Source organism: Neoarius graeffei, chromosome 9, assembly GCF_027579695.1.
Source record: "Neoarius graeffei isolate fNeoGra1 chromosome 9, fNeoGra1.pri, whole genome shotgun sequence".
NCBI lineage: Eukaryota > Metazoa > Chordata > Actinopteri > Siluriformes > Ariidae > Neoarius > Neoarius graeffei.
In genome coordinates, this window is record NC_083577.1 from 63,159,298 (window position 1) to 63,174,498 (window position 15,201).

Here is a 15,201-nt window from a genome sequence, read left to right on the forward strand (position 1 = left end):
CAGATTTGTTGTCATTTTTTTGGCGCAGATTGTGACGTTCTAAAACGCAAAACTCCGGTTATCTCTGTCTACACGAAAAGGCATACACGGGGTTTTCAAAAATCTTCACTTTGCCCGGAGTTTTTTTAAATATTCGTTTTTAATGTGTTTTCATGTGGATGACAGGCCAAAACGTAGAAAAATATCTTCGATTTAGCAGATACCCGGCTACGTGTGGACAGGGTCTTACTGTCATCGCAAAAAGCCCCTACTAGCTGCACTGCTGACTTGGTTCAGGTGTACAAAAGAAGTACAGGTCCTGTACGTAGTGTATGCGTTCTTGATTTGTCGCAAGACCTGTAGAATTTGCATGTGCAGGACCAAAAGCCTCCACAGCCAGTCTGTGACCTTCTACGGCGCTGAACACACGCAAGTGTCGCGCAAGTCTCAAGCACGGTTTTGCCAAATTTTTTACCGTAGACCGCCCATAGTAGCACGTACGGCGGGTTGTGCGTGAGGCTTTAGATGATCAGTTCATGTATTTGTTAATGTACACATTTGTTGTAGGTGACTCACTTTAATGGTCTTGTCACTGTTTGCACAGTTATTTATGATGGTCAGAGCCTGCTGAAACCTCATCCCACCAATTCCAATAACGTCAGCAATCAGCTGACTGACTGCAATCACCACCTGAGGGGAAATGGGTAGAAACAAATTTACTTTACTCCAGTGAATCTTTCTGAACTCACTAGCACTCTGTCTCTTTTGCTCTATTAGTGTACGACCTGCAGATGAGTGCGAACAAAGGACTTCCTGCCCGTGTAGTCAAAATTACTCTTCATGAGAAAGTAAAGCAGGTGGGCCGCATCAGAGCGGATAGAGCCGAGTTTGGAGTTACAGCACTTTAGGATCTCGTAACAGAAGGATGCGCACATATCCGCACGGCCCTCAAAAAATGTACAAGGGAACTGCACAGAGAAGCAAAATGTAAAAGATTAAACACTACGGAAGCCGAGAGGCCCTTCATATAATCCTTTTTTTTATTCACCTTGTTATCCCGAGATCACGACATAATTAATTCAGGATCTCGAGAAAACACAACTAATTCGAGATCCCGAGAAAACAAAACCGTTATTCCGAGATAACGACATAATTAATTCGGGATCTCGAGAAAACACAACTAATTCGAGATCTCGAGAAAACAAAACCGTTATTCCGAGATAACGACATAATTAATTCGGGATCTCGAGAAAACACAACTAATTCGAGATCCCGAGAAAACAAAACCGTTATTCCGAGATAACGACATAATTAATTCAGGATCTCGAGAAAACACAACTAATTCGAGATCTCGAGAAAACAAAACCGTTATTCCGAGATAACGACATAATTAATTCGGGATCTCGAGAAAACACAACTAATTCGAGATCCCGAGAAAACAAAACCATTATTTCGAGATCCCGAGAAAACAAAACCGTTATTTTGAGATCTCGAGAAAACAAAACAATTATTCCGTGATCTCGAGTAAACAGCTGAGAAATGGTTCATTCAGGTGCGCCAAGAGACTTGTGATATGCTGACTTTGGGGCTATTTCTCATTCTGTATAGACGCAACTTTGGTCATTAGAATGTCTGGAATAATCGATCACCTAATAAGGCAATATTTTGATCAGGGTTTGACACAGGGAGGGATTGCATTAAGTCTTTTAATAAGGGATGATTTCAAAATTAGTCCGCAGCACCTCCGCAGAAGACTGGCCCCCCTCTCTCTCAAGGCATCGTAAAAAGCCATTTTTGCTCTGTTAAGGCCAATTTATGCTGACAACGCAGTCCTCGCAGATAGCGTCGCAGACAGTGTCTGCGTAGCCCCCCCACCTTCGCAGACGCTCTGCGTGCACCTCCCAAAAATTGTGACCACCGCAGAAGCCTCGCAGACAAGAGGGCTCTGATTGGTCCACTCTACATCCGCTGTACATGCACTTCCGCTTCCCTACTTTCCCGGTTTGTTTTGTTTTCACAACCGGCATTTTTAAAAACACGAGCGAAGATGGAGCAGCATGAAGAGCGGTTGATTGAGGAAGTACGTACATCTATACGACTCCAGTTCTAGTCATTATTAAAAAAAAAAAGTTCTAGTCATTATAAGTAACCGGAGGATAAACACTCCACTAACCACACCCACCAACTACTCCTAGCGACTTCGCGCCCCCTTGCGTTGTGCCGGTGAATAACATCGCGCACGCCTATTATCCCCGCTCAACAATAAATTACAACTGTCTGCGAAAAGCTATCTGCGAAAGCCTTGTCGCATGAGCATGCAGAGGCCTTTACTGCTCTGTTAGATGTCTGCCAATTTCTAAGTCTTCGTTGTCTGACCAACAGGGGGGCGCAGCTCTTCGAGAAATCTCAGCTGTTTTCTCGAGATCAAGGAATAACTGTTTTGTTTTCTCGAGATCTCGAATTAGTTGTGTTGTTTTCTCGAGATCCTGAATTAATTATGTCGTTATCTCGGGATAACAAGGTGAATAAAAAAAGATTATATGAAGGGCCTCTCTCGGCTTCCGTACTGAACAGGGTTTTATAAACATTTAGATTTTACAGCCTTAGTCAATGTGGTCATTTACAGGTAGGCAGGACTATGTAGACATGTTAATGCAGTCTTCATACTGCAATATATACTGCACTGCTAAGCCTCAGACATCGTTGACACGACGGAGTAAACCGAGTGCTCTAAGCTGAGGTTAAGCTTACTTTGTAGATAAAGGTGCGCAGGAAAGTGAAGACTTGTTTAAGGGCTGTCTCTGACTGGTTGATTTGTAGAAAACACAGATGGACTGCAAACACCTTTTTCATCAGGGGGTTGTGCCCGTGATCTAAGCTCAGCTGGGTCTGGGGAAGAGAAAGGAGGAGGGTTATATGCGAAAGACCTTTTCCACAATATTTTCCTTTCCTTTTATTCCAGCTTAGACTGAAAATAACGCACTGCTTTCCTGAACCTCATTGATCCGTTTTAATTTCTTTTAATCGGTTTTAAAGTGCATATCCTGGACCAATTTCGTGGTTTTTTTTTTATATGAAAGTATGTCCCTTTACACACTCATCCAGAAGGGTAATTTTGCACAAGGCCATCTGTCTACAGCAGAAAAAAATAAAATAACAAAACACGTCTGGAAAAATCCCAAGGGAGTCTGGAGCCAGATTCGTGACGTCACGTGCGGATCCGCCAGCAGGCTGAGAGAGCTTGCATGGATTCAGTGCACAGTCTGTGTAGACCAAGTTTAGCAGCTAGCGATTTTGCATTGAAATATGGAATTGTCGCCTGAGCTTCTAAACCCATGTTTTCATGCATCAATGCTCATCTATCTATTGTTACATAAATCATGTTTTTTCTAATTACTATTATGTATTGATATATTTCTTCATTTGGAAGACTACTGGCTACTGTAGGAGAAAGATTTCATAAGCTACACACATGGAATTGGCTAAGCAGGGTTGTATATACAGTTAATGTGTTTGACAGGTCCCAAGATCTCAAGCCCTGACACACATATCCCTTGATACATGTGAAGTAAAATGTAAAGAAAATGTGACCTTAGGCGCTGTGTGAGATGGCTGCCTCTCCAGTAGTTCTGTAGCTTTTAGCTCTTTAAACCTCTTTTTTCCCACCTTTTTACTTTTCTGCTCTTCTTATGAAGACATAGTGTGTTTTTCTTCATATCCCATGGATATTTTTAACTTTAACACGCAACCAGGAGCCAGTTTTCTTGCTTATTCGAGAGAGGAGCTGCTGGCCCTGAAAACAATGGGACGAGCCGGGATACGACACCCCATCCTGGCAGAGCTGAGGAGGAAACCCAGGGGCTGCAAAGCCGGGGCTAAGCTAAAGGCTAGGCTAGCGGACAACCGGTGGTGCTACAAACCATCCATTCCCTCCGTTATCATGGGGAACGTGAACTCGCTGCCGAATAAGGTCGACGAGCTATCCGTACTGAACAACCAGCGGATTTACCAGGAGAGCAGCTTATTTATTTTTACGGCGACATGGCTAACACACCTTGTACCAGATGCTAACGTGGACCTGCGGGGATTCACTGCTGTGAGAGCCGACAGAGACACTAAAGCATGCGGGAAAGGCAAAGGTGGGGGACTCATCATTTACATGAACAACCGCTGGTGTAACCCGGGACATTTCTCCATAAAGACAGTCTTATGTTGCCCGGACTTGGAGTTGCTAGAATCACCATCTGTGTTTACATCCCTCCGAGGGCAGCCGCAGCCGCTGCATGTGAGGGGATTCACTCTGTCACAGCAAGGCTGCAGACACAGCACCCTGAGGCATTTATCATCATTTCTGGGGACTTTAAACACGCTACTTTGGGCTCTACTTTGGCTGCTTTTTACCAGGCTGTGGACTGTATCTTTTTAATTTCCCTGAGGGAACCCTCCCAAAGGGATCAATAAAGTTCTATCTAATTTAATCTAATCTAATCCAAGTGTATTATCGCCCAGCGCTTTCGTGTTGTTTACTTTTGTGTGTGTCAATAAATAACATTATCCGTGTACCACACAAACACAGGAACACCTAATTTAGAGTATAGTTTCTCTTATTTCTTACCCTGGCAACAGTCAACTTGTGAATCGCCGATTTTCTTGGTCTTTTTCTCAGCTCTGCTTTGGTCCTCAGCTATCGGGTGCCTCGCACAAAGTGCTCCCATTTCTCTCTCATTGTCCGGTCTTTTGGGAAACGATGAGTACTAATCCCATCAAGATTGGTGTTGCTACACCCTCCTACGATACATCTGTTAACCATTTTAATAATTATGCTACAACGTTGAAGAAATTTGCAGAAAACCACCAGGTCATTTTCTCATAAACAAACCAGCGCTGACGTAGGATTCAGAGGGAGGCGTCCCACACGCGACGTCATAAAAATCAATGTTTGCCGGGAAATTCAAATGACAAGTTTTTTCAGAGGCGGACCAATTCGCCTCAAATGGCTTGATTTCAACTGAATTTTTCTGGTATTGCGCAAGGTAAAAAAATGGCAGAGAATGCAGAATGTTACAGATATTTGACCAAAGTTTAATATAAAATAGGAGAATTACATTGATCTTGCTCCTGAATTTACCCGTGATATGCACTTTAAAGCTACAAAAACATTAATAATCACATACAATAAGAGAGACTCCAGTTATTAATAATGCCATACCTTAAATCCCATGATGAAGATGCTTAGTACATCCAGTACTGTCAGACACACTTCAGTAGCAATATTTGCCTCCAGCAGTGACTGGTTTAACACATCTGCATCTGAATGACTGTAGGCTACACACACGCGCACACAACTGTAGAACTGCGATTCTGCAGAAGCATGCTATATGTGCTAAATTCACTTCAAATAAAAGTGTACTCTTTTTAACACATGAAATTACCACAGCTTACAGTGCAAGTACAATTATAAGCAGCATCATGCAAACAGCACATATACATATAACATATATCACCTTTACAATGCAATTATGGGAGAAAGATGTGTGTAAGCCCATGTTTACATTAGACCGTATCAGCGGATCATCAGATTAACGTTTTTAAAACGATTAGTGTGCACACAGCAACACCAATACACGGATACGCTCGGCTCCGCAGGCATCCTGCGCTCCAAATCACTCCGCCCTGAACAGCGAGTGCCCTCTGGAGGGTGCGCACTCCGGCCCTGCGCAGCTCACAGAGCACGCGAGTGAAGTGCACGAGCCACGATTCGGGACTGAGCCGCTGTGTGTGTGATCCCAGCGCATATCACTTACCACTTGCAAGTGGAAGGATGGCAAGCCTAAAGACAATCATAACTACACAATGGGCAGTATTTGCATCAGTATTTGCAGTATTTTCATACTTTTATACTCTTTAATGAAAGGTGATACAAGGCGGAAGTCCGCGCCGTTTTTCAGCAGTCGCGTCACATGACCAACGCCAGCAAATCAGGAAGGTGGATGTCACAGTGACGTTGTCCAATGAGATGCCAGCTAGAGCTCAGCACAGCGTATCCGCGTATTCTGAATGTTTACACAGCACCGGATCAGACACGATCTGGATTGAATACGTGGACCCTGGCGGATTCCCGTTTCCCGGCGTTTCCAGGCGGTTTAATGTAAACGGACAGTGCATCCGCGAAGAAAACGAGACAGATACGGTCTAATGTAAACGTAGCCTAAGAGAAAGAGATATGACATGGGAATGGTGAGGCAGTACAAAGATGTAAATGTACTTTAAAGAGTCATAAACAACATAAAGACTTCTAGAACTCATATAATAACATACACATATAATCATTGAGATTCAGTTACGGGATAAAGATGTGTAGGAAACAGAGGTATGATGCAGGAATGGCAAGGCAATACAAAGATGCAATGTACTATAAGATATAAACACCAGAATTAGTGTTGATGTCATTTTCTATAAAACATTATGCATGGCGAATTAGGAATTACTGATGTGCCTGTGATGTTATTATGAAATACACTACCGTTCAAAAGTTTGGGGTCACCCAGACAATTTTGTGTTTTCCATGAAAAGTCACACTTTTATTTACCACCATAAGTTGTAAAATGAATAGAAAATATAGTCGAGACATTTTTCTGGCCATTTTGAGCATTTAATCGACCCCACAAATGTGATGCTCCAGAAACTCAATCTGCTCAAAGGAAGGTCGGTTTTATAGCTTCTCTAAAGAGCTCAACTGTTTTCAGCTGTGCTAACATGATCGTACAAGGGTTTTCTAATCATCCATTAGCCTTCTGAGGCAATGAGCAAACACATTGTACCATTAGAACACTGGAGTGAGAGTTGCTGGAAATGGGCCTCTATACACCTATGGAGATATTGCGCCAAAAACCAGACATTTGCAGCTAGAATAGTCATTTACCACATTAGCAATGTATAGAGTGGATTTCTGATTAGTTTAAAGTGATCTTCGTTGAAAAGAACAGTGCTTTTCTTTCAAAAATAAGGACATTTCAAAGTGACCCCAAACTTTTGAACGGTAGCGTATGGGATCATGGGACATGGCTGACTTGATATTTGCTGGGATCACACTGATCAGTTCTTACCATGATCTACAAAAATTCCAAGTATACTTGCAATCTTTCTGACACTGAAAACAGAGAGACTGGGTTTATTATGCTGACTGGGAAACTTCTGCTTTCTCACAGAGACACTTGGAAGTTTTAAATGGCTTGGGGCAAGAGGTGCAGGGTTGCGATCATGATGACACTGATCGTTAGGGTTATGATGAGGATGATTAGAAGAAGAAGAAGAATGTGACGCATGAAAAGAGGCATAATGAAGTCAGTGTAACTCACTGTGGTTGTAAGTGTACGAGTTATCCAAGCTGCTGAGCTGCTGTAAGCGAGCATGCATCATTCCGGCTCTACTGCGGGACACAGGTAGAGTCTGAGACTTGCGCTCATGTGTTACAGACCCTTCCTGACTCCTAAAGAGGGAACAGTGAGACCGGCACAGCCAGCTTTAATAGTAGTACAGACGGACAGTGAAACACAAAGAAAAGAACTATGAAGGTCTACGGATGAAGAGAAGGAAATGCATTTATATAGAGCATGGGCAAACCTAATAAATTTCAGTTTGATTATGTGGCCGGTGAGAATGACCTCTCACATATTTGCACAACAGTCCAAAGCTGTGTTAAAGCATATACGCAGAGCCATGGCCTCACTTTCGTTTATAAATGCCTTGATACCTCAAGAATGGCACAGGAATAGTTTTAAGCGTTATAAATCTAATATAGTAATTTTTACAATTAAAGTGATTCATATAGGTAGCGGTCTGAGTGAATGACCTTGACGTCTGTAACGTCACAGCAGGAAGTCTATCGGTCTCATCGCCATTTCCGCTATACTAAAACACAGAGCTGACTGCAACTCCGATCCTCCATTTTGAACTAATTTATCATCATGCCACGTACATGTGTTGCTGGCCGGTGCAGCAACACGACAGAAGGTGGATTTACATTGCGTTCATGGCCCAAGAATGTTCAAACTGCAAAGATTTGGACGCGTTTTGCGAGAAGTTCACGGGCACATTGGGCGCCTACAAAGTGGTCTTTCCTCTGCTCTGCACATTTTACTGAAGACTCGTACAAGACCTCTGATCTGTTGAGGAGCGGTGGCTATAAGCCCGTATTGAAAGAAAACTACAAGAAAAGGAAAGTGAGCTTAGGTGCACCAGTTTTCCCGGAGAGTGAGCCGAGGGTTGTTGGTAAAACCCAGGACGGAACGGGACGTGACCTATCGCTCGGGCAGTGACCTCCCTGCGGTTGTTGCTAAAACCGGTGACATCCCGTTCTGTCCCGGGTTTTAGTAATTGCCTGAGCCGAGCAGTAATGGCGGAGTACTCAGTATGGAGAGAATGAGTGGAGCAGCCGTCTTATTTCTAAACTGGATGTTGCTGCCATCTCGCCCTTACGTGGAAGAAGTGAATAAACGGAGAACTGAAAATCAGATTGTTTCAAAACAAATTGGCCACAAGATCGGCCTTCAAGAAGCGAGAACACAGACGGGTAAGCTCTGACTCTCATTTGGATACACAAACAACAAAAACAAAATGTTGTTTACCTGGATTTAGATTAATACATGTAACTTGTATTGTGTGCTTAAGTTACCAGTATAAGATGACTTCATTTGCATCAGAATGTGATTGTCTCAGTTCATCTGATTATTTAATGAGCCTTTTACGTTTTATTAGTGGAAATGCATGCATGTACATGCATGTTGCATAAGTTATAGCACCTATCCTGTTTTAATGACAGTCAACCCACAATCAATGAAGTCAAATCAGTCTTAGTTGAGCAAGTCGGTAACGGTATTTCTTACTTTCACCATAAATTTTTATTTAAAAGGCCTCGGCCTTAAAACCGGTTACCGCGGTGACGTCACGCACTCAGGGCTGGCTGGCTCAGCTCGAATGCCAACTTTGCGGTCGATTTTAACTCTCAAAAATCTATACATTTGTTTAATTCCCATTTATGCAGCATATAAGAGTCAAGGATAGAGATACTATCCACTCAGAAATTTATTTAAAAATAAAGGTTCTGCGTATCTCCTTTAAAGACAACCTGAACTCAATACTGACACTATTTATCTTGTCCCTGCCCAAACTGTGCACAATTCATCTATATCAATAAAAGGGAAAAAAGTGCCTTCTGAAGTTGGCTACATCATCATGCACGTGCAGCTGGTAAAAATAATAATAGGCAATAATATTACATAGTGTTTCCATGCCCAGCAATTTGAGAGAAAATATTGCTGCAGTAATCCAGGTGTGCTGCTAATTTTATGATAACACAGCTGTAGTTACTGGCTGCAGCAAAGCTATTAAAATATTAAGTTGCTTCAGCATGCAGCACTTCAGCATCAACACAAGCTACTTTATGGACACCATAAGAAAGAGATGGATAAAGCATTTCAGCTCATGAGGGTGAGATCAGTTAGCATGCCATGGGTACAGACAGACAAGAACATGCAAATGCAGACGAGTATAGTCAAGCTTGTCGGGGCTTACCCCAGCATAAGTGAGAGTTGCTTGTATTTATGTGCGTGTGCATGAGTGTGTGAGCGGATTATACTTGCAGCATGTGCAGAAATAACAAGACAAAAATTGTGAATGGTTAGAGGCAACTCTTAAACCAGGTCTAGCAGGGCTTAAACCATTCAGAGAGAAGCACATTTCAAGATACTGTATATGACCATGTACGCTACGCGTTTGTGGACTACACTGGCTATAAACATAGGTTTAATTTCAGTTGTGCTGAGAGAGATATGAAACAAAATTAATTAGAACATATGAAAAAAAATCATTTATCCAGTTACGGATTTATCATTTTAATGTACAAAGTTAAACAGACGTTCAGTCATGAATATAGTAGTAAGAAAACCAAACTCTCTTACATAAAGCAATCATATATCTATTAAAGTAGCCATTTATTTTTCTTTAAAAAAAATAAAAAATAAAAAATGTAGAGCAAACAAAGGCATTACCTGGCAATGTATCTCTTCCCCATGTACCTGAACTGGTGGAGACACAGTCTACAGATAGAGTAATACAACACAGTTTGTGAATGCCTTTTGGAGACAACTTCTGAAACATTATGCAATTTAAGTACAGGGTGTTTCAAGAAATAATCTGATATCATTTCACAATCTAATAACTTTGCCAAGTCTCGTTCAGTCGACCTCAAATTTTAACAGCATGTGTGGAAACAGGTCAAAATTTTATGTTTAACGTTTTTCGCTTTTATCTGTTTAGGTACAGAAACGCCATTCACTGGAAAAGAAAAGGCGCTTTGTGTGTTCGAGTACGCTCGAACACAGTCGAACAGGACTGCAGTGTGCGTTTATGAGAGAATTCTTTAAAAATGCAAATCCAATTGCAATGCAGATTTGGACACGGCACAAAAAGTTCAAAGAGGAAGGCTGTGTGTGTGTCCGTGTCTCAGGCGGCGTGCATATTGAAATTTTGTGAAATCGTTCATGGAATCCACATACCTTTTGAATTTCTCATTCAGATTTTGAAGAATAAATCTTTTATTGCTCAACATTAAGCCTGTTCAGTTTCATTTGCCTAGACTATGTAGTTTCTGGGATATTTACATCTCAAATATCATCAAATTTTTTTGAAACACCCTCTATTATAAGGTTCTATGGTGGTGCTTGAAAGTTTGTGAACCCTTTAGAATTTTCCATATTTCTGCATAAATATGACCTAAACATCATCAGATTTTCACACAAGTGCTAAAAGTAGATAAAGAGAACCCAGTTAAACAAATGAGATGAAAAATATTATACTTGGTCATTTATTTATTGAGGAAAATGATCCAATATTACATATCTGTGAGTGGCAAAAGTAGGTGGATCTTTGCTTTCAGTATCTGGTGTGACCCCCTTGTGGAGCAATAACTGCAACTATACGTTTCCGGTAACTGTTGATCAGTCCTGCACACCGGCTTGGAGGAGTTTTAGCGCATTCCTCCGTACAGAACAGCTTCAACTCTGGGATGTTGGTGGGTTTCCTCATATGAACTGCTCACTTCAGGTCCTTCCACAACATTTCAGTTGGAGTAAGATCAGGACTTTGACTTGGCCATTCCAAAACATTTAACTTTATTCTTCTTTGAACATTCTTTGGTAGAACGACTTGTGTGCTTAGGGTCGTTGTCTTGCTGCATGACCCACCTTCTCTTGACATTCAGTTCATGGACAGATGTCCTGACATTTTCCTTTAGAATTCGCTGGTATAATTCAGAATTCATTGTTCCATCAATGATGGCAAGCCGTCCTGGCCCAGATGCAGCAAAACAGGCCCAAACCATGATACTACCACCACCATGTTTCACAGATGGGATAAGGTTCTTATGCTGGAATGCAGTGTTTTCCTTCCTCCAAACATAACGCTTCTCATTTAAACCAAAAAGTTCTATTTTGGTCTCATCCGTCCACAAAACATTTTTCCAATAGCCTTCTGGCTTGTCCACGTGATCTTTAGCAAACTGCAGACGAGCAGCAATGTTCTTTTTGGAGAGCAGTGGCTTTCTCCTTGCAACCCTGCCATGCACACCATTGTTGTTCAGTGTTCTCCTGATGGTGGACTCATGAACATTAGCCAATGTGAAAGGGGCCTTCAGTTGCTTAGAAGTTACCCTGGGGTCTTTTGTGACCTCGCCGACTATTACACGCCTTGCTCTTGGAGTGCTCTTTGTTGGTTGACCACTCCTGGGGAGGGTAACAATGGTCTTGAATTTCCTCCATTTGTACACAATCTGTCTGACTGTGGATTGGTGGAGTCCAAAGTCTTTAGAGATGGTTTTGTAACCTTTTCCAGCCTGATGAGCATCAACAACGCTTTTCCTGAGGTCCTCAGAAATCTCCTTTGTTCGTGCCATGATACACTTCCACAAACGCGTGTTGTGAAGATCAGACTTTGATAGATCCCTGTTCTTTAAATAAAACAGGGTGCCCACTCACACCTGATTGTCATCCCATTGATTGAAAACACCTGACTCTAATTTCACCTTCAAATTCACTGTTAATCCTAGAGGTTCACATACTTTTGCCACTCACAGATATGTAATATTGGATCATTTTCCTCAATAAATAAATGACCGAGTAGAATATTTTTGTCTCATTTGTTTAACTGGGTTCTCTTTCTCTACTTTTAGGACTTGTGTGAAAATCTGATGATGTTTTAGGTCATATTTATGCAGAAATATAGAAAATTCTAAAGGGTTCACAAACTTTCAAGCACCACTGTATCTACCATTCAATCTTTACTCAGACAAAACCTTATAAGACTAAGGTCACGATTTGCTAACCACAGAATTTGACTTAGTGTGCATTTAAATGTTTGACAGGCAGGAGGTTGGCAGGCAGAAGGACTGAATGCACTCTGCTGGTGGAAGGGTTGAGAATAAAAAGCTCTATGGCTCCAATTAATAGCAATAATATTACAGTGCGTATTTGAATAATGAGCCATATCTGAATAGTTTGATTAAAAACAGTGCTGAGGGCGTTCCTGGAACTTTACTGTTAAATGGGTCCCTGACTACAGAAAGCTCAGGGTCAGCAGATATGGTGTAGTATGGTAAGCCTGAAGTGCTTTGCCAGTCATATCTGCAAGAATCTTTCCACCAAGCTGTACTGGAAAACCTGTGGTCTAATTTACTGAAGCACTACAAGGCAGGACTTACTCCAACAGAGTGAAAAAGTTCATCAGATCTCCAGATGAAGCTTTATTCCAGTAGGTAAAGAGGGCATCTGAGGAAGAGGAACATTTACAGAATAAACTAATTTGTTATAGTGAGATATTCATGCAAAACCAGCTCAATGAGTGTGTGCACTGAGATGTGCTTCTGGGTTTTATCTACAGCATGTAGGTACCATAATAAACAGAATCAAATTTTTAAAGAAGTGCACGTATTTACCTTCAGACATGCTCTTAAGCACATGAAGGAAACACATTAACAAGCTCTTCACTTCAGACTGCTCTAGTTTATCGCAGCGCAGGAGGGATCCACCCAGAGCTGCAGCCACATTGCTCTGCGAAACACACACGCAGAAAAAAAAAGAAGTCAGACCAGCATGCTCTTTTCTCTCCAAACATTTGTCTTTAATTACCACAGCAGAGGAAATATTCTCTCGACTAGCTTAAAGAAGCTGAATCTATCACAGGTGACAGCTTCACGCACTCAGACAGGATTGATTTGTATTCAGCATCTTCAATATTTCACAAACACTACAGAGGTTAAAGCATCAACTTACACATCATCATTAATAAGTCCATTTCACTGAGGACACCGAATACAAAGGAGAGCTACAAACCCGTGAGGGCTGTAAAATGGATCAGACCAATGGCAGGTATGACTACAGCTGTATAGTTTTATAGCAGCAGAGATGATGTGTCTACCATAGCACACGGCTGGCACGGACACACACCAGTCAGACTTGCCAGGAAGAAATAAAAGCCGAAACCACAGAAAGCTCAAGTAGGCTGTATGCATGGAGAGTATGAGGCTATGTCTTCACCTCACCAATATTGTGCGCTGCTAATTTTGGCTCTAATGGATTAGTAATAGAATTTGTGTGTTGACGAAACTTGAAAACGATAATGCACAGTACAACCCCGATTCCAAAAAAGATGGGACAAACTACAAATTGTAAATAAAAATGGAATGCAATAATTTACAAATCTCAAAAACTGATATTGTATTCACAATAGAACACAGACAACATATCAAATGTCGAAAGTGAGACATTTTGAAATTTCATGCCAAATATTGGCTCATTTGAAATTTCATGACAGCAACACATCTCAAAAAAGTTGGGACAGGGGCAATAAGAAGCTGGAAAAGTTAAAGGTACAAAAAAGGAACAGCTGGAGGACCAAATTGCAACTCATTAGGTCAATTGGCAATAGGTCATTAACATGACTGGGTATAAAAAGAGCATCTTGGAGTGGCAGCGGCTCTCAGAAGTAAAGATGGGACGAGGATCACCAATCCCCCTAATTCTGCACCGACAAATAGTGGAGCAATATCAGAAAGGAGTTCGACAGTGTAAAATTGCAAAGAGTTTGAACATATCATCATCTACAGTGCATAATATCATCAAAAGATTCAGAGAATCTGGAAGAATCTCTGTGCGTATGGGTCAAGGCCGGAAAACCATACTGGGTGCCCATGATCTTCGGGCCCTTAGACGGCACTGCATCACATACAGGCATGCTTCTGTATTGGAAATCACAAAATGGGCTCAGGAATATTTCCAGAGAACATTATCTGTGAACACAATTCACCGTGCCAGCCGCCGTTGCCAGCTAAAACTCTATAGTTCAAAGAAGAAGCCGTATCTAAACATGATCCAGAAGCGCAGACGTCTTCTCTGGGCCAAGGCTCGTTTAAAATGGACTGTGGCAAAGTGGAAAACTGTTCTGTGGTCAGACGAATCAAAATTTGAAGTTCTTTATGGAAATCAGGGACGCCGTGTCATTCGGACTAAAGAGGAGAAGGACGACCCAAGTTGTTATCAGCGCTCAGTTCAGAAGCCTGCATCTCTGATGGTATGGGGTTGCATTAGTGTGTGTGGCATGGGCAGCTTACACATATGGAAAGACACCATCAATGCTGAAAGGTATATCCAGGTTCTAGAGCAACATATGCTCCCATCCAGATGATGTCTCTTTCAGGGAAGACCTTGCATTTTCCAACATGACAATGCCAAACCACATACTGCATCAATTACAGCATCATGGCTGCGTAGAAGAAGGGTCCGGGTACTGAACTGGCCAGCCTGCAGTCCAGATCTTTCACCCATAGAAAACATTTGGCGCATCATAAAACAGAAGATACGACAAAAAAGACCTAAGACAGTTGAGCAACTAGAATCCTACATTAGACAAGAATGGGTTAACATTCCTATCCCTAAACTTGAGCAACTTGTCTCCTCAGTCCCCAGACGTTTACAGACTGTTGTAAAGAGAAAAGGGGATGTCTCACAGTGGTAAACATGGCCTTGTCCCAACTTTTTTGAGATGTGTTGTTGTCATGAAATTTAAAATCACCTAATTTTTCTCTTTAAATGATACATTTTCTCATTTAAACATTTGATATGTCATCTATGTTCTATTCTGAATAAAATATGGAATTTTGAAACTTTGGTG

At 41.6% G+C, this 15,201-nt stretch overlaps 1 protein-coding gene across 2 annotated transcripts in view; it reads right to left on the reverse strand.

The window, feature by feature from the left end:
• LOC132891930 (dedicator of cytokinesis protein 9-like) overlaps window positions 1-15,201 on the reverse strand; it is a 262,272-nt gene that overhangs the window by 26,184 nt on the left and 220,887 nt on the right. For both annotated transcript variants that reach the window (XM_060930066.1, XM_060930065.1), the window contains exons 35-42: window positions 12,968-13,082; window positions 12,734-12,800; window positions 10,029-10,076; window positions 7,338-7,468; window positions 5,189-5,304; window positions 2,731-2,868; window positions 765-947; window positions 556-669 (exon numbers count right to left, since the gene is read on the reverse strand). In XM_060930066.1, the coding sequence (XP_060786049.1) occupies window positions 556-669; window positions 765-947; window positions 2,731-2,868; window positions 5,189-5,304; window positions 7,338-7,468; window positions 10,029-10,076; window positions 12,734-12,800; window positions 12,968-13,082 (912 nt within the window). The remainder of the gene's footprint in view (window positions 1-555; window positions 670-764; window positions 948-2,730; window positions 2,869-5,188; window positions 5,305-7,337; window positions 7,469-10,028; window positions 10,077-12,733; window positions 12,801-12,967; window positions 13,083-15,201) is intronic.